Genomic DNA, 25,565 nt, shown 5'->3' on the forward strand with positions numbered 1-25,565 from the left:
TCACCATTTCTAATATTATCCTTGGACACCTCTTTACCTGGCCAGTTTGCTTTTCCAAGTGGCTGTGCACTTTGCCTCAGCTCATGCGTCCATAACCTTCCCACCTGGTAAGTAAACAAACCTAATCTGATACAAGACAGATAGATATGTGTCAAAAGCATGGAAAATACACCCTGAGCCAAGAAAAAGCTCATTTGATCAATCAAAGAGCACCATTTTTGTTGGGTTTCGCAAAATTAAGGGACAGTGGGGGCAGAGACCGCCTTTTCAATTGAATCAATACCCCACATAGGCGCACTAGGATTTGCTTCCAGTGCATGGTGGGCAAAGAAACTGTTGCTTCAGGCTTATCTTTCTTTAGGTGAGCCTGTGCAGCATATTTAAGGCTGTGAGCTTTTGTTTCGAAAGAACAACAAACCACACTTATGTCTTACGCAATTGATCAAGAGTTGGAAGAGACGGCAGCGGTAACGCCACCCAAAAAAGCCAAAGATGATCAAGACAAAAGGCCTTTAAGGATAGAATGAAGAAAGCAGTGTGAAGTTGGCCATCCCACTAGCTTAAGTTCATAGGAGTGTCACCTATATGGAAAGCTTCTGAACAGGTCCATGAATTCATCAATGCTTGAGATCTTGCTACGCATTAAAGTAAGTTGGATCCTGTGATGTGTTCCAGGGCATCAGCTTGTAGAAATGTTAAGCCTAAACTTCACAGAATTATTTCCTCATTATTAACAAGTCAACTACATTTCCTTGCGTTATTAGTACAAGATGTTCCAATAGCAACACACTGCAGACCTGCTAACTAAACTGATAATTCACCTTGATTGTTCAGGTCTTACAAATGTGCTTTTCCATGATAAATGGCATAGAAAATCAAATCTAGAGAGCAGCTAGTCTTTTGCTATAAACTGAAGTAATAAATTTGGTGTAAACAATCATAGAGATTGCAGAACATTTTGTTAAAGGTAAATGACAACAATGTCCCTACAGCTTCTTTTTCCTACACAAAAGGAATTGTTCCCATAATTTTATAGTTCTTTTTTCCTTCTTTTTCTATGAAGAAAACTCCGTATTACTTTCGAGAGAGTAATATTGTAAATTGTTAATGGGACAATATCAATGATGGATGGATTAACAAGGTGTTACTCAAACGGCTTGACATCCTAGAAATAGATTCATTATAATATCAATTATCATAATCCGACCTACGATAGATCAGTCCAATTATCAAGATCTGATTCCTGATAGGACCACTGACCGAGTAACTTAGAACACAATTGAGTTGTTGATACTTGATAGTAGATCTATTTAGTTTAGGATTAAGTGAAATTTAGTATTTCAGCTTGGATCTATACCATAAATTCAATAAACATCTTTTTTTTTTTTTTTTTGTTAGCTAGCACCAGACCTGAACTGGTAAATGTGAAGTGCTTAGCTCTAAGTTCAGAAGGTAAACCAATCAACCTTTTATCTCAACTAGGTTAAAACATGTGTTTGGTTATGTAGTTCGATTTGAACCCCTAACCAGCCAAGTTGCATCTACTTTTAGGGTCATTTAGTGTATGCTTGATGCATCATGCTCTTTTAGGCTTTTGTTAATGTTTGATGCATAAAGCTTAAACGGCTGGCAACTTAGTATAAAGGGTTATCCACTATGTGTATCTTAGTAGGAGGTGCATATAGAGGAGCTTCTCTCTTCATTTTCCATTTAACGCCTCCTTCCCAACTCCCAGCTTTGATTGCTACTGTCTTCTCTCCATCTCACTTGAGATCAAACTCAGCTTTCCTAAACATGGCAGAGAGGTATGACTCTCTTTTCCTTTATTGTGGTCTTTTTTTCTTCTTCAAAGTTCTTTTATGATGTTCTTATAATCCTTACACATATGGTACTACAATTATATTTTGGATCGTGTCGAAGTTTCGGTAGACTGATGATTTCTACAACAAATCGAGTTTAGAATGCAACAGGAGTTTGTCCAAAGAGTGTAGTAGTGAGATATCTTTGTAAATGAAATAGAAGAGTAGTATGTGTAAGCTTAATTATGCACAAATCTACATATTTTGAGATAGCAAAGTTTGGTTACTGCAGATGTTTTCACCCCTTAAGGATATTGCTAGAAACATAAGTGCCTTATTTTCTTTAATCTACTGGCATGTAATCGCCATGAAAGTAGGCATGTATCATCAAAAGAAATGAATTCACTCCTAATGCAAATATTTATACAATAAAATTTCTCCTCTACTTCAGAATGATTCTCTTTATGTTAAAACCCAATCATCTGTATGCCATAATTAATCTTCAACCATCATATGTATATAATTAATATTTTTTATTGCTCATTATCTAGATCACTGAAGTACTTCTAAGCCATGCAACTTAATCGAGATACTCCAAGCCATATCAACAAGAATGTGAGGAAACCATGAACTTTGGCAAGGATCAACTGCAACAGGATATGATGGAGCTTTATGTTGGCTATCTGGAAAATAACATACCTCATCTTGAACATAGGTAAGCATTTTGATTTGTCACTTTTTTTTTCCTTTGAATTATAGCACTGCTGAATGCACTGTAAATGTGTTCTGATTATGGATAGGAGTTTTCAAACTATTGAAACAAATCCAACTCAGAAGACACTTCTTTCTACATAGGGTACACCTGTTCTTAATTATACTGATAATAGCTAGTAAAAGTGATAAATGAATACTTTCCCTTTTGTTATAAATTATGCACAAATACAGAATTTTAAAGATTCAAGAAACAGATAAATGTTTATATATTATATTATTTGCATAATTGCAAGTGATCATCAGTAAAATAGTGAGTCAATAGGTCATGCAATTTCTTTATGTGCCAAAATTCTAGATTTCTAGATTTTATGTTGCCATGTTATGCCCACATGGTTCTCTAGGATAAATATCAATGGGGTTGGTTTATTATGTATATTTCCCTTTTCATTGAGAACCTTTCTCTTTCTTTTCCTTCTAAAATCAAGATTTTTATATACTCTAAAATTTAGGTAGAATTATATATCCCTGTACATCTTATGTGCTATACATAAACCAAAATATGTCTTTAGGCTTATCTTTTTTTTAATTTACTAACATTCATGTTAGTACCATTACCCCCATCCTATAACATGCTAAGTTCCCATCATATATAATCAATAGAGAATATATATTTTTTATAGATATAGAGGTTCCTTCTCTTGCCATTGATTTCTTAGTCCATTTTAAAAATTATTATTTTTACCAGAGAAACTAATATTGATATGATAATAAAACTAATACATATATGAAAATCATGAACCACCTCAATTACATCTATACAAATATTATGATAAAAACCTTTCGATCGCAAACCACTTTAAGAGTCGTTCATAATTTTGGAATAACTAATGGTAGAACAAAAGAATTAATATTACAATTTATCTTGATTGTCCCCAATAAAACCTCAATGTGTTTCACCAAAAATAAATTATACATATACATATATATATATATATATATATATATATATATATATATTCTTTACCCATTTAATTTAATAATTTATTTATTTTTCAGAAAAAAAAAAAAAGCTCACTCAACAAGTCTCCATAGTCATTGGCAGATGGAAAAATAAGTAATGGTCAATAGGGTTGTGAAGGGCTACAGATGATTTCAATAAACTTCATATCTTCAAAACTATTACTCGTTAATCCAGTAAAGTTCATCCGAATCTATCAATCAAAATGCAGTTTTTGGGGGGTAAGTGTACCGACAGTGCACAACAGCGGCCGATGACGTCATCGGCGCACGGTGCTAACCGGCGCCGACGGAGCAGGATAACGTAGCGTCCACCCGCGGCGAATTTCTCTCCGCTCACACGCGACGTTCCATTAAAATAACGGTGGACGACAAGGGGACGGTGGTGGACTTGCGTCTCGTGGTTTGCTTCCACTGCTCCCTGCATCTCTCTCCTCTCTCTCGGATTAGGGAGCAGCGAGAGAGAGGGAGAGAGGAAATGGCGACAGCGGGGGTTTCCCACCTCGGTATTGGGCTTAAGGTTTTGCGTTTCGCGGGGCCCGACGGCAGCTTTTCGAGTGATGTCCAGGTTAGAGCGCTGCTCTTCTATCACCGAGGTTGTTCAGATTCTTCGGCTGATGAACTTGTCACCGTGCTTCGTGCTGTGGGAACCTAAGAGTTCTTCCTTTGAACGGGGAAACTGTTCTTTAGTACCTCTTTTACATGGATTTTACTTGATTCGGTGAAGATTGCGGCAAAACGGTGGGATATTCTCTTTTTATTGTTTCGAGTTGCCGGTTTTGGATTCTGCTTGAAGGTTGGAATTTTGTGTGCTCTGAGTTCGAGCGGGATCTTTTGGTCTTCGTGAGTCTCGGAAACAATTAGAACTTCAGCTTAATACGACCCACATAATTCAAGAAACGACGATATCTTCCCTTCCCCCGAAATGGCTTTTTGAATATTGATAAAGAGTAGTCGCAAAATTACGCGACAAATATTGTCCACAAGCTTTCAGAACATTTGTTGTGGTTTCGTGACCTTTGAAGTATTGTAGAAAAAGTTGGCCTTCCAAAGGATAGGAAATGATGCTTTATTTGCCTGCATTTTTTTAGGAAAGAGCGTTTACAAAATAGAGAAGAAAAATGAAACAGAAAGATCTTTTGGGGTAATTATACAAACCGCTGTTATATTTAGAAAAAGTTGGAAGTATTTTGATAGGGATCTGTTTCACTTTTGCAAGTTGGTAGCACAGAGAACTACTAGGTTCTAGCAGGTTGATAGATTGTCAGCTTTTCCCAAAGTTAAGCAGGAGATGAGATGGATTGAGTTTGCTTAGATTAGTTTCCTGTGTAGTTGGGAAGTAGTTTGACATCATAGCTGGCCACCAGCTCTAATCATGAACCTCAAGAAGCAAAAGAGAATAGATTAGTTTCCTGTGTTGTTTAGTAGGGTTCTATTCTGTTAATTTGTTTGCTTATTTGTGTTTTTGAGATTAATATTGTGGGCACAATAAATGCCCTTCAGCTCTAATATCTTTTACAACCCATTTTTCTGGCATGTCTGATAAACTTATGAAGGCATCCCATGATTTTGAGACAATTCCATAGTACATGGAAGGGAAGAAAATTATTGGGGTTTGGAACTGGAATAATTTGTAAAATCAAAAGCAGATTTGAGAGAGTTTCTTTATGTGATGTCAGATATAGTGCTATAGGTCTTTTAAGATATTTTGACTTTATTTTTTATTAATTTATTTAAAAAGTTATACATACTCTCTATGGACTTTAGATAGTAGGTACACACCTGATCAGGTAGCAGTAACTTTTAAATCACTGGGTGCGGTTGCAAGCATTTGTACAAGTAAACCCGTTGTGAAGAGCTCTATCAGAATTCTCTAGGAAGTGTGACTCCGCTATTTTGACATAACAAAATGGGCTGAAACATTTGATTATCAGATTAAGTTTGGCTATAACCTATAGTGGAATGTGGTTGCCTAAAATATTAAGTTGGTCTTGGGGTTTCTATCCAGCTAGTTGCTAAGCCAGATCTAGGAAAAACTTTGATCTAATCCTTACATAACCAAGCTTCTTATTTTTAAAGTCCTTGACCAAAATTTGATGCTGATACATTGAGGTATGTTTAAGTAGCCAGGTAATCAAGGTCCATTTGAAACTCCTACTATATACTGTTACGGGCTCTATTATATACTAAAAGCAATTGCACCTTACAATTGTCTGAAGGACTCTCTTTTTGAATCAGTAAATTTGTTTACTTCTTATCCTTTTGTCTTTCATAGAAGTGATTTTCTCCTTTTGGCCTAAACAGTAGAAGCTCTACATCTTCATTTGCAACCTCCAGAAGGATGGGTATATATGAACCGAACCACCAAATTGGCATGTGGGAAGACTCGTTTAAAGCTGATAGCAGTCAAAATACATGTGCATCAACAATTGTGGAAACAGACACGAAACTTGATTATATGGCAGAGGTATGTGGCATGTGTTGTTTGGCAACATTATGTCATCAATCGCATCAGATCTGTTACTTGGATATACGTTATATTTTAAATTTGAAATAATTTGTAGCTGGAGGATATTCCTCGCAAGGAACTAGGACAACCAAAGAAGTATGGTCAGGAAACAAGCCATTCTTCAGACAAGGTATGTAAAATGCTTGTGACATTTTTACCACCTGCTTTGCTGAAGAAATTTTTTTGTTCATGGTACTCTAAATTTCTTTGAAGAAGAGAGAAAAACAACCCTGACTTGTTTTATTTATTTCGGGATAAACGCCTCACTTCTTTCACTCAGACAAATAATAGGTGATTCCTTCAACTTCTGGTAGGGGAAGGAGAATTTTGACCTTGGCATCTACTTGAAAGCGAAGAAGTCAATAGGGCATACTTTGACACTCTAGCTAAAACAAATCCTATTTTGACTATGATTTCAATTAGTATGTTCTCATATTTTGGAATACCTTCATTGGTTGGTTTTTGTGGAATTATTGATGGGCTTTCCATGTAAAGGTTTTCTTTCCAAAAATTGTTGACATTCTTGCTATCTTTTGTGCTTTGAGTATTTTTTAGCAATATAGGTTTATGGACTTTTTTAATACAGATTGAAAGAAATCATGTGAACTTGTGGAGAACAAGAAACTTTTGATCAAGGTAGTAATCAGAAGATATGTCTGCTTGAATTTAGTCCCACCTTAGTCTGAAACTAACTAATTAGACAATTCTGTGATTACAGAAGTGATGGATCTCTTGGTGACAACAAAAATAGTACATAAACTTTGAGATTATTTGAATCTTGTCAGTTTATTTTCTTAAATGGTCAACAAAATATTGCCTGTTCATTTATGTGGATTAATCCTGTACTGGACCACTGGAATGATGTACTTTGGCATTTAAATCACAATGAATTTATCTGACGGTTTAGTTTAAATCAGTCAAGAAAATTTTACCTCTAACGAATTATCTTTGTGGAGTATCATATGTTTATGATAATTTTAAAAATTCTTTCGTGTTAGTTTATGATATTACAACAGGGTTTGGATGCTCTGAGGGATATGTATTTACAATAATTTTAGTTATAACTATTTCAGTTCTGCTCATTTAAAATTTATTGGTTTATATCAATTTCAGTTCATTTCAGTTGATGGCTTAGTCCCAATTATGGTTTCGAATTTCTTTGTCCGTGCTTAACATTGCTTGTTCTTTAATCAACCATTAACCCAAGTTGCAAAACCAATCCTAATGTTAGAAAAGAGTTTCTTGTTCTTATATGTATCTGCAATAATATCAATGAGCCAAGTTCAAGTCTACTTATTTAGTATATTGTCAGAGAATGAATTACATTTTCTTATTATATATTGTCAGAGAATGAATTACATTTTCTTAATATATATTGTTAGAGAATGAATTGCATTTTCTTGATATGTTTCTCAAATGCTGTGAACTCCGAATGTAATTGGTTTGTCCATATGGTGTTGCCAATTTGATGATGTATGGATGACTTATCATAGGTATTAAGACGGCTTGCACAGAATCGAGAGGCTGCTAAGAAAAGTCGTCTGCGGAAAAAGGTATCTTAGAATGGTAAAGGTACAATTAGGTGACTGATTTGATTCTTAATATGCTGATCATCTGATACTTGTTTTGTAGGCTTATGTTCAACAACTAGAGTCAAGTCGTCTAAAACTGGCCCAGCTAGAGCGGGAGCTTGAGCAGGCTAGACAGCAGGTATAAGTGGCACTAATCATGATGAACAAGGAATTCTGTGTTTATATGAGCTAAGCAAGAAGTTATTGATGAATTCCAGGCTGTGTACATTGGTGGGCATTTACGAGAGACGAATATTGGGTTGTCAGGAAGTGTTAATTCGGGTATAGTGTTCATTTCTTTCGTATCTTTTTCTTAATATATTCTGAACTATATGTTAACGACTTCAATGTTAAAATATCAAGAATTAGAAGACTCAGCTACATCTATCTTGAAAGGCTATCGTTTTTCAGCTGCAATATTTTGTTAATGTCGGACCTGTACTTCTAAAGTTTCACTAGATCTTTTTGATGTTTGATAAAAGCTACTCTGATTATATGGTTGTATTATAAGCTCTAATTAAAACTTGTACAGCTTTCTACTACTAGTGCAGGTGACGGGTAATTTGTATTCTTTTTCTCAGTTTTCATTTTGAATCTTTAAAGTCTGGAAGCATCAATGTGGTCTCACTTTTACTATGTAAATACCTCAACCTCACTCTCCAAACTTTGAATTATTTGCTAGTCCTCCATGGACTTGTGCCTCAAGTCCCTAAATCCATTCTAAATATATAGACTATAATATACAATATTTTGCAAGGGAATTTTATGTTTCACTTGCAGTATCTTATATCATGTGTCTTTTTTTAATATTGACTCAGTAAAAGATGATAAAATTTGCGATTCTTTCGTAGCAGCACTATTTGGAATGATAAAGTAGGCTTTTTCTGTTTTGCCTCTTTCAATTCTTTCCACAGATTATTATCAGATTGTAAGATCAATATGTCAGCTCCTCATGTACTTAAAGGCATTCCTTGGCGGTGTATTTCAGGGATTGCTGCTTTTGAAATGGAATATGGACACTGGGTTGAAGAACAGAATCGGCAAACTAGTGATTTAAGAACTGCGCTACAAGCACATGCATCTGATGTTGAGCTTGAAATGCTTGTGGAGAGCGGAATAAGACACTATGACAATCTTTTCCGAATAAAAGCAGTCACAGCAAAATCTGATGTCTTCTATCTTATATCCGGCATGTGGAGAACGCCCACAGAAAGGTTTTTTCTCTGGATTGGTGGATTTAGGCCATCAGAGCTTCTAAAGGTGATTAAATGTTATTTTTTGGAATTTTAGAATCTAGTAAAGATTTCAGCAAATGCAAGCACTCTGACTGTGCTGCCAGTATGTGACATGCTGGCATGCACGGACATGCTAACGCAGCATTGGACTATAGGAAGCCTATGGAGATGTAGACTGGGTCGGCATACTCCATGTTAGCATGTCACCATGCAGGGGCATGTTGCTGAACTAAAAACCTTATGTTTCTTGCTAATGTCACGTGCTATTTATCTGTAGTTTCATTTTCATTTTCCTCAAGTTACTGAGAAAGTCATTTCACCGTCCTTAGGGAGCCTTAGAGTAAGCTATGGATAAAAAGTACTGCTAATGTTACTTTACCATCCTTGGTTCACAGGTAGTCTCATCGCAACTAGACCCTATGACAGAGCAACAAAAGAGCGCTGTGTCAGGCCTGCGGCAATCTTCACAACAAGCTGAAGATGCTCTTTCGCAAGGATTGGAGAGACTTCAGGAAACTCTTTCTGAAACACTAACATGTGACCCTTCAGGCACACCTGGTGTCACAAATTACATGGAACAGATGGCAAATGCCATGGGAAAGTTGGAGGCTCTTGTAAGCTTTGTGAACCAGGTAATATACAAATTTTAAAATTAATCTGTAATGGATACCATTGTCTCTTGTTTTGCTGATGTCATTATTTTTGGTAGTTTGTGTTCCCTTAAACCTTACTTCCATAATTTGCATCAGTGTAGGACTTATGAATATGTGAATAAAACCAGATTTTATTAGCTGAATAGAACAATTACTGGGTAGGCATGAATATGAGCACATGTATGTCATAGTTTCTGCCGTATGTTATCTTTTCCTCTTGTTTCTTTGAGATCGCAAAACAATATGCCTAATGATTAATTGGAGAATGACAAACCAATAGGTATTGTCATAATCAAATAGCATTTTCAAAATCTTAATTTCTAAATGTCATATGTTTTCAGAATATAAGATGTACAAAAAGGATTCTGTGTTTGATAACACAAAGGGCCTCTTTAAATTGCAGCACTGTCCACTGCTTGCCTTTTCTGTTTTCTTCCTAGTTTCTGATAGATATCTTCTTAATCCTCTATAAATTTTTAAGGTTCATAATCTTCTTAACTATTCATCCATTTATTTTCATCTAGATAGCATCTGATCCTATTCTGTGGTTCTGAATCTGCATTGCCTTTGCCTTTAGTATTAGGATGAGTTTTCCAACTGAGTTTGCATGACCTGATGTTCATGTCACAAACTTTTCCTCTACCTTTCACCCTCTTCCTCTCTGCAGGATAGTTTAATAGCATCAATAGTGATGAACATGCACTTGCCACACAAAGTAATACTACTAATGTTTAAAAGTTGGTCTCTTGTTATTATTCTTATTGTATTATGTGCTTTTGTTAAAATGTTCATCCTTTTACACCAGCAATCATAAGTGAATATATGACAACTAACTCTATATTGTTTTGAAATTTGCTTCTGGGTATTCAACCTGAACATGAAATCATTCTTGCTATATATTGAAACAGGCAGACCTCCTTCGGCAACAGGCCTTGAGGCAGATGTACAGCATCCTCACAACCCACCAAGCAGCACAAGGCTTGCTTGCCTTGGGTGACTATTTCCAACGCCTTCGTGCGCTTAGTTCCTTATGGGCTGCTCGTCCTCATGATTCAACTTAGCAATCTTGAGATCAAGCACCTTGGTAACTTGATGTTTCAGCACCAGCCACCAATCAGCTGGCCGAGGGAATTGACATCTGCAATTTGGTTACCATCAACCATCCTGGAGCACTTCTTTCTGGAATTTATTCAGCACTCAAACTGGAAAAGGTGCCCTAGTGTAGATGTTATGTAAATATCTATTGAAGCTCCATGTTTTATGGACAATGAAGCTGCCTCTGAAGTTTGTCTATGAGTATGTCATACACTTATTGTTGTAACTCTGTTCTTTATGAGGACAACATGTGGGTCATGTATTCCATGCAGAAAATTCATAGGCTGCTTTCCCGGAAGCACCAGAAATGGACAGATAATTGCATGTCATGTAGTTTGGCAATGACCCGCAATGCCTGATGTAAAGTCTATATATTATGCATGAGGTTGTCTTATATAGCTTTGCAGACAATCAACCAAGAATTATTGCAAGTTTTGCACTACTATTTCTCTGCAGAACTGGAAAGTGGATTTGTATGTTAGGTTCTTGTCTTGCAGTTGCATTGGTTACTTGTGATACCTCTCTGGTTCATTTATCTAGATGAGACTTACAAACAAAAATCTTGGAGCTGTAATAGGGTTTAGCACGAAAACTGGAAATCTAAACCTATGCTTCAGGGAAAGAAGAAAAGAAACGAAAAGGGCAAGGAAGTTGCTTATTTATTAAAATGTAGATTGTCATAGGTTTACAAATTTGGAGATCTAACATATGGCTTGAAGAGAAAGGAATCTCATGTCAAAAGAGAAATCTTCCTGTCATTAGCAAATACTGCTCCACAACATGTTCTTCAACAAAGCACTCACACAAGTTACAAACCACGGAATGATCAAGAGGATTAAATTGGGCCTTTGTTAGATAAAAAAGGGCACTCATTCAAAAAGCTGTCTTGCTGATCTGTGAGCATTGATCTTAACAAGGTCTCAATGGACACCTTGTAATCACTAAATGATATGTTACAGGGCTTCGTTTACATCTATTCCAGAGGACTTCTTGATGTGCTCAGTATGCCTCGCCACGAGGATATCGATGAGTTCCTCCTCCAAGTCATGATCCTGTCCGTGACTACAAACTCTAGTTTTTTCTCCACTTGTAACCACGGAGACTTCCCTTTTGTAAGTCGCCAGTTCATTTGCTACAACAACGTGCATGCCATACTTCCGCATTGCCATGTCAGCTTTCTGAAGCAGAATATCTGGATCTGTCTCCAACTGTTTTCCGGTAAAAGTAAGTCTTGTGTGACAAAAATGACAAGAGTACACTAAATCAAACAAGATGTGCAACTTAACAAACCAATGTATCTTATAATCAAAATCATGGTCCAGACCAAAGTAACTAATAACATCATTATAGGGCTAGCTATAATGTAAATCCTCTCTAATTGTTATTTCTATAAAGCCGCTTTCATTCAATCACATAATCTGTACAAATTGGAAATGACACTGAAAATACACTGAATTTGCTTCCATTAAGTAATTATGGTAACATGGAAATCACAGAGAACATAAAGTTCAACAGAAACAGATCATATATGCATGAGAGGAAACAATGTGGGTCTATCACCACCTTAGTCAATTAATGAAGTTCATTAGCCAGTATAGCATGCAGACAACAGATGTCTCTTTTAAGCATGTTCTACTTCTATTAACCTCAAAGAAAATTCTAGATTGGACTCACAGAAGTCGGACTCAAGTTGCCAGAGTTGTTTCTGTGTTGTAGCATGAATAAATGGACTAACCTTGAATGAAATGCAAAATGCTGCAGGAGCCCAGTCTTTTCGCAGCACCAAAAGCATTTTAGGCACCTGGTTGAGTCGCATATCCAGAGGACCTTCTGCAGATTGGATCTTATGTTTTGCCTGTTGAATAATAATAACAAAAATATAAGCATACACACAAAGATTGATTCAAGATGTGTCTTCCTGGAGGTAATTGCATAAGACGTCATGAGTAGGTTATGATGTCACATTCAGAACTATTACTTAAAAGATATCAATATGACCTTATTTTAACAAATATTTGATGTGACTTCTAAAGTATGAACCAAATTATTTCCTAGTGAAACTAACTAAACTAGTTGATCAGCTTGGAGCAGATCAAGTATTTTTATATTCTTACCATGTTTTCCCAAGGAACATAAAAGTCCGATACTGCAGCAGCAAGATAAAACATCCCATGTGACTTAAGACATCTCATTGATGTAGCCACCATCTGTAAAATCTGTTCATAGAAAAGACATTAGTAATTTGTTCATAAAATGCAAATAGGACTACTCAACAACTGTAGAGAAAGATTATGCATAAATTCCATAATGTTTCTAAATTAATAAATTTATTCACACATGTACACTAAACTGATCCAATATATCAGAATCAGTCGGCACGCAATCATGAAATATAAAAGGATGACTATGGCTGGATAATTAGTTCTCCGGAACTTTTTTCTTACCCATGTAAGCAACAACATAGACTGGATATTTGATATACATATCGAAGTGACAGCCTTGCTACTGTCTCTTCCATCCAAGACCACCAATTTGTTGAAACCTAGATTACTTTGATTTTCATCCAATAACACCATGACCTTTGTTGATCTTTAAGTATGTGGAGTTAGGCCACTCAAAGATGAATTGCATTCAACAATTCATTCTTAAAATAAAACACTGGTGTGTATACATTCAGAGTACAAATTACTGATTATTCTTTAATTTGCATGCAAAAGGGAACAGCAGCTCTGACAATATGCAAGGGAAAAAAGATCCTCTCACTTATCATGTGAAAAATATAAGGTTTAAAATATAAATGTTCCCTGAATTCCAAACTACCATAGAAATTTTCAGCATAATTCATTGAAGTTATTTATTTGTTCAAGATTAAAAAATGTAACAAAGAAAATGACATCTAGAGTTGGTTGAGAGGTACAGTACAGCTGAATTTTATAAATTAACAAAATCAATATTATTGCAACCAAATAAGATATCTAGTTTTGACAATATCTAGTGCAATAATTGGCTTAACAATATATAGAGAGAGAGCACAATCAGACATCAGCAGAAGATACGTATCTAAAACCAATTTGGAAAAATCATTTAGCTCGTATCTTTACTTGGTATAACTAGGAGAGAATATATATCTACAGAATTCTAAATTCTGGGCATCACAGACTTGTAATACACACTTTCTTTTGCAGAAAACATATAGCACTGTGAAGATCTCAACAACCTGAAGATATTCAAAAATTGTGGTGAATGGAAGTTTCAGCAAGAAGCCTTCTTCAACTGCCTGCAAAAGATAAACTCTGCATTGGTTATTATTTACTTTGGTGACAGATTAGTATAATTATGAGATACTAAATTTGCTTATAGTTTTTGATACATAGTATACAGATCAGACCAGCTCTATACCTTTCGATAGTCCCTAATTGCTCCCTTGACCACCGTACCATGTGGCTCACACACTGACAATGAGATCTAGTAAGAAATATGTGCTATTGAATCTATACATGGAACGGGCATCTTGAAGAATTTAGAAAAATATGGACAGAGAGTAACAATATTATATCAAGCATAAAAGTGGATTATGTTAAATTAATCAATGAGTATCCCACAAAGATGTGGAGACAAACAGCCCAGAAAAAAAATAAGAAAAAAAGCAGAGTTGCTAACTTCTTTTCTTTTCCAAATAAACTATGTTAACCCAGTATCAGACAACAACCAAATGATACCCAAGTATCATACCACAACCATGCTTGTACTCCCAAGTCCCAGTTAAATTTCACAACTCTCAGCTTCCATGCAATTATTGAAAATTCTGTGGACCATGAAAAGTTCAGTTGTAATTACGGGTATAGGGTTGCCCCAATACACAAGTCAGTTCACATTGTTATCATACTCCAAAAATTAACAGGAATGAATCTCAATGGCCACATAGGACAGCAACAACATGTAAGCCAAAGAGTCAAGTTATCCAGCTTACGCAACAGTTGGGAAGTAGATACACAAACCTTTGATAGTTGAGTTCTCTGCTATATCAAAAAAATCAAGAAATGAATCCTGTGGAAGATATCTGCAGTATGGTTGGCAGCTTCCCCTGAAATCACAGACAACTAGTGTTTAGCAACAAATATTGAAAAGATCATCCAGAATACAATAAGGAAAAGAAGAATATTTACCGACGATGGACAAAGATAACTGCATATCTAGCCTTCACAAAGTACCTACAACGTGATAACTGTTCAAATACATAACTTTCCTAGAAAAGCTCAGAAAACATATACAATTAGACAGAAAAAGTCAACCATACTCTGTAGATGCAGCTCCCCTGTTACCCGAACTGAAATTATCAATGTAACGGACACATCGCTGCTCCAAAGGAACAGTTGTTCCCCCAGAAGTCACACAAACAACCCTAATAGGTTTCCCACTTTCTGAAAGATACCAAAAGAAAAAGAGAAACCCCAAAATTTAGAAAATTCCAGTTTAACACATACTCAAGAACCAAAAAGAAAACAAGAACACCAAAGGAAAAGCAATTTTTTATCATAACGAAGATAGATATGATAAGAACATGATCATTTGCCTGATGATATAGAAATCTTAGTGATGAAGTCTTCTAACTTCTGAGAAATTTGATCACGATCTTTGAGAGGTGGAGCTGAGTTGAAGAAGGATTCCACACCAGATTCCTGAGGAGTTTCCGTTCCACTTTTCGAATCCATTAGTCTAGGTCAAAGAGAAACTATTTCCAATTTGAATTGATATATGAGTGACCATCAATTTCTGAATAAACAAAGCAAAAGCACCACCATACTTAAACCAAAATAGTTAGTTTGAAAAAGGAAATGGAAGCTAAAAATACTTTGACCAAAGGGTCAGAAAAATAGGTAGCCCACTATGACCGTAGCAACAACTTCATGTGGTATGTCTGAAACAATTCAACAGGACCGTGGCCGAGAATTATAAGCACAATCTCGTTTTTGTTCTTCCTCATCTTCTATTAGTTCATATACAAAATTGGAAGAACAGCCGCTCAAGATACATAGGTGCTGATGATATTGGATTAAATCAGGTCTGCACATACTTCCTAGACCCAATCTGATAAGTACCGGAAGAGCTCATTCAACCGAGAATTACATTGGATTAAATGGGTTCTGCTTCCCATCTACCAATACTTGATCCAATATGGACAGGAAAACTGCATCCCACCAACCTCACTGGTAGAAGGCAACAACAAGAATGCCATGCATGGGACCAAACCAAGATCCAACGAAACCAAGGAGAATACATCAGTACAAGGTTAAATCTTCCTGAAAATAAGATGTTCGGAACAACTCAGATGTATCCAAAAATGGGCAGTCAACACACGTCTCCCAATTCTAAGCATAAAAACAAGAAGAAATGAAAACAAATAAAAGATTTTTTTAACAATCCGAGATAATCAAAGATTCATTTCAGAAGGAAGAACAAAGAAGACAAAATCAGATGCAAGTCCAAGATTTAGCCAAATTCTTTTTCTGATTTATTTCCAAATAAGCTGTCTTTTCCAAGATTTTGACCATAATCAGTGTAGCAGCAGCACAGAAAGAGGCCAAGAACCAAAAATAAATCGAAAACCGACAGTAAATCGTCAGAAAGAAAAGCCCTAAGGGTGCCTATGCCATTAGAAGGGGAGACGAGAAGGAACCCCACTTACCCTCTTCCAATAAGACCCGACTCAAAAATGAAGGTCATTGCCGGTTGCTTGAAAAGCGACCATTTTGGTGACCAAATCGCACGCTACCAACTGGTCCAATTCTACCAAAAAGCCAACTAAAATCCCAAATAAAACAAATATATGAAATGTATTTCATATTTTGTTTGGATCAAGATCGATCGGACCACATATTTCATAAAAAATGCTAAACATACGAATATATATTAAAAAATAAACTTTCAGAGTCATGATTTTAACAAAATACAGCATATGTAACTAATGATTTGATTTCAAGATCTCAAGGTTTTTCTTATTTTTGTCAATCGTTAACATTCTAAATGACAGAAACATCTCTCGATAAAAGACTCTAAAGAGGAGAAGAGAGCTTATCTTAACAGGAACAAGAATCAAAAAAGAAAAAGGCAATCTTTTATTGTAATCGGCCAGTCTCATTAAGAACAAGATCATTTGCCCGACGATCTAAAACATCCTCATTTAACTTCCGAGGAATCTGATCTGATTACAGCTTGTGAGAGGTGTAGCCAAGGGTTCCACATCGGATTCCTCTCCCGGACTTTCTAATCCATTTTCCAAATTGATTACTCCTGCTTAAAAAAAGCTGTCTTTTTCTGAATCCGTTAATGAGTCGCCATCAATTCCTATATTCCAACCAAAAAATCGACAAACTGAAAAACCGCATAAAATAATCTCCAATACAGAGGTGAGAAAAACAGAGAATCCCAGACGCCAACAAAGCGGGGAAAAAATAAATCACCAACAACATCGTGCTGAAGGAGAAACAATTACAGGGAACCCGATGATCATAGCGAGAACCTGAATGATCGAAGGCTTTACGAAGAAATTATCAAGAAAATGATCATACTAAGCGTCCAGAAATGTCTGAAACTATTCAAAGGGCTGAAGGAGCAGGGGCCAAGGATCACAGGCAAGACACAGCCTTTATTCTTCCTCTTCCCTCTTCTTCCTGCAAAGGCAAATAGATGGATGAAGGCTCAAAAGTGGAGACTCAGTTGGGAGATAAATCAACACGAGGAAGAACAGCCGCCGATGGGGGTGTGGAGTATGGAGGCGTCGAGGACATAAGATCGGGTCGGGTCTGTACCACCTACCAGACCCGATCCGATACTGGCCGTATGACCACAGATCAGATCGGATCGGATCAAAGTTCCAAAGCTAAAACTCCAAGAAGCTAAGCAACATCAATAGTAGTATGTCTTTGGTTCGGAACTCCACAAAACCAAAGATCCAACGATGATGTTGACACTCTAAGATGAAGGACGAGGCAATTAAGGGGATCAATGTTAAAAGAATGGCATCAACGACGAGGAAAGGAGGGGATCAAAGATAAATGCGGCAACCATTCATGTAATCTATCACCTTAGAAAACAATATCACCGGCGCTGAGTATTCTTCTTCAGCGGATGAAAGAAAACTTTTGGATGGAGATAAGGTGCGGAAAGCGGAGGAGGAGGAGGTGGGAGATTCTAATAGAGTTCTCAGAAGATATGAACAGATAACAGTAATAATCTTAGCCGTGCAAACAGATTTAAGGAAGTAGCAGTGTGATTCTAACAGGTAGGTCTCTATGCTGCTGCAGAGCCAAGACAGGTCTGCGGGCTTCAGATCTTTCTAATCGAGAGAGGCGGTTGGGACCCACACTTACTTTGTGGCTAATCGGAGTGCGTTATATTTATCGTTTGATTGGCATCGGACGGCCAAAAAACAAAAATACTATCACTGAAAAACTAAAATTTTTGGTGATTGAACCCGACGTGAATCGAACACGCAACCTTCTGATCTGGAGTCAGACGCGCTACCATTGCGCCACGGATCCACTTCGCTAATATATGTATCGTAAACTATATTTATTCCAATGCTGTAAATTACATCCTGCATCTTGTTCCTTTTATGGCTGTAAATTACATCCTGCATCAAGTTTTTATTTCTTTCTGCAATTCTTTGCCGACTGCGGCTTGGCTTTCCGAGTGTTTCCTCGATTTGAGTTGCCTCAATTATGTCTATAAGGTGCTCGAGGTTCTACTTCCTTTTTTTAGCTGGTTGGTCATTAGCTCCGTTACCTGGTCTTTAGATCTGTAAACTCTTCATGGATGTGCCAGACTTGCTCTGTGTTTGGCCTCTCATGCGTCTTCTCACCAGTAGGTCACGAAACGTGTCCGGTAAACAAATCGAAAGCTCCTCTGTCGTCATTTAATTCATAGTATGTAGTCAGATGATCCTTTTATGGTATGACCTTGTTCAGATAGGTGGCACTATCGGTGCAGGAACCTGCAAGCTCCAGAAACAGAATGCATCCTGAGCTTGAGGTTGCTTGCACACTTCATTCAATGCCCATCTTGACACACCTATGTGCTCCTATCAGTTTTAGTTTCTTAATGGACACCAATTGTTGGACTATCTTGTGAAAAAGATTGTACAAGAGGTTCTTTTTCTCAGATCTTTTGTTACGTAGAGAACTTTGGCCTGAGTCTCTCTCTCTCTCTCTCTCTCTCTCTCTCTCTCTCTCTCTCTCTCTCTCCACCATATACATGGCTCTCCAAATTTGTATACTAATGTGGAAAAGATAAAACGTATTATTTGACCTTGAACCTTTTGAGCGAATGATAGCTGGTACATTAGTGGACACATTAAATTATGGATATATTTTGATGTGTATTGTTTTTCCGGATATAACATATAATTTTCACTAGTCTCTTATAGTTTCAACTTCTCTGGGTACATAAGGTGAGTGAAGGTTACCCTTGAGCCAAACCGAGGACAAGGATGAAGCCACAAGATATGAGCTTCACATAAATCCGGTGCCATGTTCTCTTGATGCATGTAGATCAACACACAAAAGCCGTACATCTATTGCAGACACATTGGTATAGTGCAGGACAACATGCAGATTGTTTGGAGACAAAACTTCAATGATAAAGAAAGGGGTGATATAACAGTTGCCCATTGTTGCTTTAACCTTCTAGTACAGAATGTAACAGAGAGGAGACAGGAATATTGTGTGATCACAACATGAAGAGAGACTGAAGTTGATTTCTAATGTCTCAGATGAATGAATGTGTGATCTTCTCGGGGAACCAACAACCAACTGACTTGCTCTGGGGCTGTCTATTGCCCAAAGCAGGTATCACAGAGATTTGATATGATTATTGAATGTCTCAATTGGAAGGTTTGGCTTTATATTACATCTTATGGCCATCAAACAAAAGATAATATGGACACTGCATCATGAACGTAGGAAATGATAGTTGAGGAGGGTTTAAGCAACACTTTATCCCTCCAAGACCAGCAGCATCTCTAGCTTTTTCCTTTACTTCCTTTTCTCAGCACCAAGAGAGAGGAGATCGAGACTCCGAAGAAGGGATTCACTATGGGTTCCTCTAACTGCAGCTCTGGAGATGGATGATGACCTAGAATCTACCACAGGCTGCTTAACTCTTTGACCACTGGCTGGCTGGCTGCTGCTGGATAAAATTCTGCTTGTTCTGCTAGGCCGAGGCTCACTATGTTCGGTAGAGCCTTGCCTGCTGCTTGACAAGACAGCTCTCTTTGATGTACTCCCATGGTGAGATGTCGGACGGCTGTTATCTGAATCAACCTAAAATTACAAGAAAAAACACTGTTATGGCAGCCGACATGTCAGCTTACAGTAGAACTACAAGGGAGATGGCTATTACAACTTTCTTGCAACATTGAAGGTTCCCCTCAGAAATAAACAGGGAGAGAGAATTACAGTTTTGTTGGATGATATAAGTGCATTGTCAGGACTTTTGTGCTTGGAATGGTCACCATGATGGCCAGAACCTGATGCATTTCTCCTGGCAAATGCTTCAACTGCACCTGAGAATCTATCGCGAATCTCTGGCCCAACCAATTAAGACCATAAATAATTGAGCAGGGCAGACTATGTTTATGCTTACATTTGACCTTCAGAAAAGAAACAGACCTGAAGTTCTTTCTGACCTACCAAAAGACGGACCAATAGCTCCACTTATTCTATCACTCGATTGCTGCAGGAGAACACAAATTGGAATATGGAGACAGTGAAAATGATGAAAGAGAATTACAGCATTATGGGTTCTTGAATGCATACTCGTACTCGAGGATTAGCAACAATTTGAGGATACTTCAATATGGTCCAGTCAAAAACATAGTCAAACTGATACCCTGTGAATAACACATTGAGAGGTGGATTAGGTGGATAAGACTTGAAGTGGCTGAAAGCTTAAACCAGATGCTTAGTAAAAATTTAACTAAAAATATACATGTGTAAAAATGGCCAGAAAATATAATATTGGATCTACCTTCTCGAATAAATAGGTCACGGAAAAGTCTCTTCAAGTATGAATAATCTGGCTTGTCCTCAAATCGCAATGATCGACAGTAATGGAAGTATGATACAAATTCTGATGGATATGACTTGCAAAGTGCCTGATTCACAAAAAAAGATGGTCCAAAAGTTTTCTCATTCGTATTCCTTATTGTGCGAATAAAATATAGAAGATGCTGGATAATCAAGTTCTTCATCAAACAGATAAAAAGAAGATTCCGAGTTACCTCTACAGGAGTAAGCATTTTCTTTTCACTAATTCTATCATACTTCTGCTTTTTATTGCCAGCTTTAAGCCCTTGCCAAGGAAGGCTGAGGCAAAGAATGACCATCAGACATATTATGTTAAGTGTCATCAAATTCTATAAATGAAAGTAAACTGACAGCACAACAAATTGATGCTAACCTTCCTCTTAAAAAATACATAAGAACATAGCCAAGAGATTCTAAATCATCTCGTCGGCTTTGCTCTGCATGTAGAAATGAAAATATCAATATGAGTTAGCACAAGATGTATGATATGTGAAATTAGGTGGAAGAAACTCACCAACCCCAAGATGTGTATTAACACTTGCATAACGTGCTGTTCCCGTTAGGTTCTTATTCTCCCTGTAAAGATCGTAACATCTTACATAATTAATAAGCAATAACCAATTGCTAAAGAACATTACATGTGTCCATAAAGATATGGAACGCAAGGACTCAAAAACTCAACTCCTGAATATGCATAAGAATCCCATTTTAGAAGTTGTAAATGATATCGAACACATTTGGCAGAAGAAAACAAGAAATAAAACAAGGGCAAGATAGAGAGAACCAAATTAACCACCTTAGCAAATTGGTTATAGAAAGATAGAAACGTCAAAGGTCTGAACTTTGAAGAACTACTCTGCCTTTAAAATATTCTGTCAATTTAATTATTAATAGCCAAAATTTTCTCTGTGTTATGCTTTCCAACTTCTATTGTCTCCTACAGCATATTGTTTCCTTCCAAAATTAAATTCCATACAAAATGCAGATCCAAATTCATCACTTACTCTTGACTTAAATAATTCAGCAGTCCCATATTCATGACTCATCAGCACTTCATTCTTGTTCACAGTATTTACTTAAGATCAGTAACAAACTTAGAAGAATTTAAACTAATCTTAATTACTCTCTTTCCAATTTTCCCTTTTATCTTTCCTTTATGGGTTTGCATCTTGAGGTTAAAAACTGAATGATAAGAGAGATGCATATTTTAGATCATATAAAATCCTTTTCATTTCATGAGTAAGTGGTAACAAAAAGATCAATTACGAAAGGGAAAAAAAATAGTTTTCAAGGTTCTTTTATTTAAAATGCTATCCTGAAATTAGCCTTATTTTCACTACAGCAACAGTTAATTAAAAAACTACCATAAGTAGGCATGAGTTCTTTGCAGGCTGGTAAAGCTTTTATATTAACATGTCAGGACTAAGATATAATTACCTGTAAGGTATGTGCTTATGAGTTTGAAGATCCCTATATTTCTTTGCAAGGCCATAGTCAATGATATAAACCTGAGAGTAAATAACAAATGTCAAACAAGAAAACAGAATGAAGAAGACAAAGAACACAGCATAAAACGCTGGGAGTACATGACTAAAGCCATTATTTCATAATCTGGTTTCTCAATCTCTACATAAATGATTGATGTGGTTGCTGTAATTTCAACTTGAGACAAACTAAAACAGATCCCTGCACCTCTATACTATTGCCACACTGGCATTAAAAGATCCCTGATAATGCCCCCATGCCAAAGTCCAAATACCCACTACTCAGACCTTTTGTGTTGTTGTTGACCAAAGCCTTGCCAGACTGTGATCAGTTTTAGGAACAACCAATAGCCTGAAATATCAGATACTATAAACATAATCTGCCTTATAGCGAAGCTATATATAAGCGTAGCACCTAACAAACATAACCAACTACAGCATCGACTATGGATGCTTATTGGAATAATGATCTCCACTATATCGCAGTTCCTTTTTCTCTATCCATTAGTAGATGCAAGAGAATAAATGTCTGGGAATCAAGCCTGTTGGTTGGAAATGATATAGGACCTCTCCGATTCACAGTGGATCACTAGAACAAGGTGAGAAGAAAGGAATTGCTGTTGAGCAATACACTAAGGGATACAATCCTATGGAGGATGATGCTACTGAGCATCTGTGTTCATCATCAAATCCATCATCATCATTTTGCCAACCATCACAGACCCAACCCCTGGACTCCGATGAAAAAACAACCAACCAAAGATTAGTAATAAATGTGCTCATCAGGAACATCCAGGTTGCAGCAAATTAGGACACAGATCAATGGAATATGCTAAAGATTTTTTAAATAAAACAAATTATATATGCTAAATAAGTGCTTCGTCATTCAGATACCTAAAACTAAAGAACTATTCACTCCAAGTGAGTTGTTAAGAAAATCTTTACCTGTGTGTTCTGACTGTATACCTGGTTAGGGAAGTACTAGATATAAATAATCAAGTGAATGGTTAAATGCCATATAAGATGATGGTACAACTACAATCTGCACAGAAATTGGAGATTGTTTTCCTCGATCTTCATAACTTGCCTAATATCAAGTTGGATTGTATGGTATAACTGACATTCCATATTTTTGTATGCACCATATTGAGCATAGTGAGGAAACCACTGGTCAATCAATTGCCAATATCTTTGGTAAAAATGTTCTATCCTAACCTTCAGAAGCGTGTAATATAACTTTTAGGTAAGCACAAGTTGCATTGCCATATTGCATGAACAAATTCAACACCTAACAAGAAAATAAAACATCATAGTATGATTTGAAGTCCAAAAGAACTATCATCACATATTCCTAGAACTAAGCCATCAATCTATCAGTCTGAAGGGCAATTAGTAACTGAAGTTTCCAGTAATTCAATAACACACCTGATTTGCTTTACGACCAAGGCCCATAAGAAAGTTATCTGGCTTTATATCACGGTGCAGAAACCCCTTTGAGTGCATATACTCAACTCGGTTAATCTTTAACAAGATAAAAAACACAGGTATTATGACATTGCTAGAAAGTCCCATAAGAAAAGTATCAAAAATTAGACGTTAGAAAGGTTAGAGCTACAGCAGACAGGTAACAACGTGGTGCACATACTAATTGATCAGCAAGCATTAGCACTGATTTCAGTGAAAACCTCCGGTTACAGTAGTTGAACAAGTCTTCAAGGCTAGGCCCAAGAAGATCAATGACCATGACATTGTATTCTCCTTCCACACCAAACCACTTTAGATGGGGAATTCCAGCTTGATTAAAACACAAAAATAAAATCATCAATGGCAATGTCCAATCAAACAAGATGAATCATAATTATAGATTAACAACTTACTTCCTCCTTGGAGATGAATATACAACTTTGACTCATAATGAAGTTGAGGATGCTTTGCCTTCACAGACTCCTGCCAATATTAAAGCATAAATGGTAAATTTTCAGATCTCATGTGCTATTAAATAGAATAGCAAAAGTAGATTGCTATAAAGACAAAACTAAAGTACAAGACTATGATCAAGATCATCAGAATCACAAATGAATACAGTACTGAAGCAAACTAGAAAATTTTAATGTACTTTTAGAAACAAAACAGAGTGGTCGGTGCAAGTTTAAAAACTTCCTAAAAGCTAAACCTGCAAACACATATTACACACCAAGGAACAAAATTCACATTAAACTGATCTCCATTGATTACTGAACAAGCAACCATTTCACTCATTAGATTTTTGGAGATGGGACCTAATACGTAACATCCAAGATCAATGGGCTTAATATCATGGAGGATGTAAAAGTTTCAAATATTATGCAACAATGTATACGTTTGTTGCAGGCATTGTGCCACCTTCACACCTTAATTTAATAGACTGTAACATGGTTTCAACTGGTAAACTTGCCAATGTAAACCTAGGGTAGAAGTCATACGTGGAAACCTTTGTAACTTCTCACATAAAAAAATTAGTGTTATCATCGATTCAAATTCAAGTTAAAAAAAAAAATAGCCACATATGTCTAGATTTAAAATTTTGAATGTTTTGAATTCAAGCTAAGCAATGATACATACAAGCTTTACCGCCACTTCCTCTCCGCTTTGTATGTTGACACCTGAATCAAATAAACCAAGAAATATGGGGTGAGCATAAGTAGAAGGCAAGGCATGAAAGGAATTTATAAATGATGCACACATATCCAAGAAAATAACATACCGAGATAAAGCTCTCCAAAAGAACCACTACCAATCTTTTTGCCAAGCTTAAATTTTCCGGCCACCACGTGCTCCATAGTTGAAGATCCAAGCCAAATTGACCCAGAATAATAAACTCAGAAAAGAATTCTCCTAATCACTGAAGTTATAAAAGAAAATCCTCCTTCTCTTTCCGGAAATCGCCAGTAATCCCCCTACAACTCACCTCCGCGACGAAATACAACCAGAACTATCTAATCCGCCAATCTAAACACCCCAGAATTCGTTATTCCAGGTCCCAAAAACCTACATTACAAGGAATCCGAGTCATCGGGTACCAAATCCTCTAACCAAAGGATCCAACCAAAAAAACACTATTCCCTACAGCCCACCAAATCGATGCAAATATCCAATCGCCCACAACTCCGATTGAAAACAATCAAATCACCAGCCTTCGACCACCAAATAGGAATCCTAGAAGATCTCACCGACACGAGAGATCCAAGCACCGGTTCTCACGATCGGCGGCCGGCGATTCCAGCAAACGAATGGGCGGATCGAAGATCTGGAGGTAAAAAAAAATTCGCCCAAATCTCCAAGCAAATCCGTCCCGACGGAGAGCGAACGGGAAGCGAGCGGTACCGATCTCGATAAAGCCGGCGACACAACAGTATCTATTTAT

The 25,565-nt window shown here is 36.8% G+C and overlaps 3 protein-coding genes and 1 non-coding gene across 13 annotated transcripts; 1 reads left to right on the top strand and 3 right to left on the bottom strand.

The window, feature by feature from the left end:
• The first annotated feature begins 1,661 nt into the window (after nucleotides 1-1,661).
• Nucleotides 1,662-10,987, top strand: LOC135643773 (transcription factor TGAL6-like). Of its 3 annotated transcripts, XM_065161113.1 has the most exons (10): nucleotides 1,662-1,805; nucleotides 2,351-2,514; nucleotides 5,835-5,997; nucleotides 6,095-6,169; nucleotides 7,533-7,592; nucleotides 7,672-7,749; nucleotides 7,829-7,892; nucleotides 8,599-8,870; nucleotides 9,241-9,477; nucleotides 10,407-10,987. In XM_065161113.1, the coding sequence occupies exons 2-10, from the start codon at nucleotides 2,426-2,428 to the stop codon at nucleotides 10,557-10,559; spliced, it is 1,191 nt and encodes a 396-aa protein (XP_065017185.1). In that variant the 5' UTR covers nucleotides 1,662-1,805; nucleotides 2,351-2,425; the 3' UTR covers nucleotides 10,560-10,987. The 3 variants fall into 3 exon arrangements, with proteins under 3 accessions (XP_065017185.1, XP_065017186.1, XP_065017187.1); XM_065161114.1 differs by lacking the exons at nucleotides 1,662-1,805; nucleotides 2,351-2,514 and adding an exon at nucleotides 3,907-4,098; XM_065161115.1 differs by lacking the exons at nucleotides 1,662-1,805; nucleotides 2,351-2,514 and adding an exon at nucleotides 4,119-4,271.
• A 429-nt stretch (nucleotides 10,988-11,416) lies between these two features.
• On the bottom strand, nucleotides 11,417-17,630 carry LOC135582899 (phosphopantothenate--cysteine ligase 2-like). Of its 7 annotated transcripts, none has more exons than XM_065161121.1 (10): nucleotides 17,163-17,629; nucleotides 15,167-15,309; nucleotides 14,891-15,014; nucleotides 14,760-14,804; nucleotides 14,592-14,677; nucleotides 13,993-14,045; nucleotides 13,811-13,870; nucleotides 12,708-12,809; nucleotides 12,329-12,448; nucleotides 11,417-11,801 (listed from the first exon to the last, which is right to left on the bottom strand). In XM_065161121.1, exons 2-10 carry the CDS (start codon nucleotides 15,303-15,305, stop codon nucleotides 11,547-11,549), a joined length of 984 nt encoding a protein of 327 aa, XP_065017193.1. In that variant the 5' UTR covers nucleotides 15,306-15,309; nucleotides 17,163-17,629; the 3' UTR covers nucleotides 11,417-11,546. The 7 variants fall into 7 exon arrangements, with proteins under 7 accessions (XP_065017193.1, XP_065017192.1, XP_065017190.1 ...); XM_065161120.1 differs by having other exon boundaries at nucleotides 15,167-15,325; XM_065161118.1 differs by having other exon boundaries at nucleotides 17,114-17,629.
• A 432-nt stretch (nucleotides 17,631-18,062) lies between these two features.
• TRNAW-CCA (transfer RNA tryptophan (anticodon CCA)) lies at nucleotides 18,063-18,134 on the bottom strand. The gene has a single exon. It is a non-coding gene; the product is annotated as a tRNA-Trp (tRNA).
• A 1,089-nt stretch (nucleotides 18,135-19,223) lies between these two features.
• LOC103973931 (casein kinase 1) lies at nucleotides 19,224-25,547 on the bottom strand. 2 transcript variants are annotated; one of them, XM_009388604.3, is made up of 14 exons: nucleotides 24,906-25,547; nucleotides 24,764-24,804; nucleotides 24,040-24,109; nucleotides 23,808-23,956; nucleotides 23,588-23,683; nucleotides 22,116-22,186; nucleotides 21,193-21,254; nucleotides 21,052-21,115; nucleotides 20,873-20,957; nucleotides 20,620-20,746; nucleotides 20,415-20,482; nucleotides 20,262-20,325; nucleotides 20,049-20,176; nucleotides 19,224-19,913 (listed from the first exon to the last, which is right to left on the bottom strand). In XM_009388604.3, the coding sequence occupies exons 1-14, from the start codon at nucleotides 24,979-24,981 to the stop codon at nucleotides 19,626-19,628; spliced, it is 1,389 nt and encodes a 462-aa protein (XP_009386879.1). In that variant the 5' UTR covers nucleotides 24,982-25,547; the 3' UTR covers nucleotides 19,224-19,625. The 2 variants fall into 2 exon arrangements, with proteins under 2 accessions (XP_009386879.1, XP_009386878.1); XM_009388603.3 differs by having other exon boundaries at nucleotides 20,409-20,482; nucleotides 24,906-25,546.
• Between the last annotated feature and the right edge of the window lie 18 nt (nucleotides 25,548-25,565).

The sequence above is a fragment of the Musa acuminata genome, chromosome BXJ3-7 (assembly GCF_036884655.1).
Source record: "Musa acuminata AAA Group cultivar baxijiao chromosome BXJ3-7, Cavendish_Baxijiao_AAA, whole genome shotgun sequence".
NCBI lineage: Eukaryota > Viridiplantae > Streptophyta > Magnoliopsida > Zingiberales > Musaceae > Musa > Musa acuminata.

What these genes read in the sequence shown, in the direction of transcription:
- LOC135643773 (XM_065161113.1), top strand. Translation starts at nt 2,426, where the DNA reads ATGAACTTTGGCAAGGATCAACTGCAACAGGATATGATGGAGCTTTAT. An exon ending in TTGAGCAGGCTAGACAGCAG is followed by an intron (nt 7,750 to 7,828) that starts GTATAAGTGGCA and finishes GATGAATTCCAG; the next exon opens with GCTGTGTACATTGGTGGGCA. An exon ending in GGCCATCAGAGCTTCTAAAG is followed by an intron (nt 8,871 to 9,240) that starts GTGATTAAATGT and finishes CTTGGTTCACAG; the next exon opens with GTAGTCTCATCGCAACTAGA.
- LOC135582899 (XM_065161121.1), bottom strand. Translation starts at nt 15,305, where the DNA reads ATGGATTCGAAAAGTGGAACGGAAACTCCTCAGGAATCTGGTGTGGAA. An exon ending in TAAGATTTCTATATCATCAG is followed by an intron (nt 15,015 to 15,166) that starts GCAAATGATCAT and finishes GGTATCTTTCAG; the next exon opens with AAAGTGGGAAACCTATTAGG. An exon ending in ATGTTCCTTGGGAAAACATG is followed by an intron (nt 12,449 to 12,707) that starts GTAAGAATATAA and finishes ATTATTCAACAG; the next exon opens with GCAAAACATAAGATCCAATC.
- LOC103973931 (XM_009388603.3), bottom strand. Translation starts at nt 24,981, where the DNA reads ATGGAGCACGTGGTGGCCGGAAAATTTAAGCTTGGCAAAAAGATTGGT. An exon ending in CATAAGCACATACCTTACAG is followed by an intron (nt 21,255 to 22,115) that starts GTAATTATATCT and finishes CGATCTTTACAG; the next exon opens with GGAGAATAAGAACCTAACGG. An exon ending in TTGCTAATCCTCGAGTACGA is followed by an intron (nt 20,326 to 20,408) that starts GTATGCATTCAA and finishes GTTCTCCTGCAG; the next exon opens with CAATCGAGTGATAGAATAAG.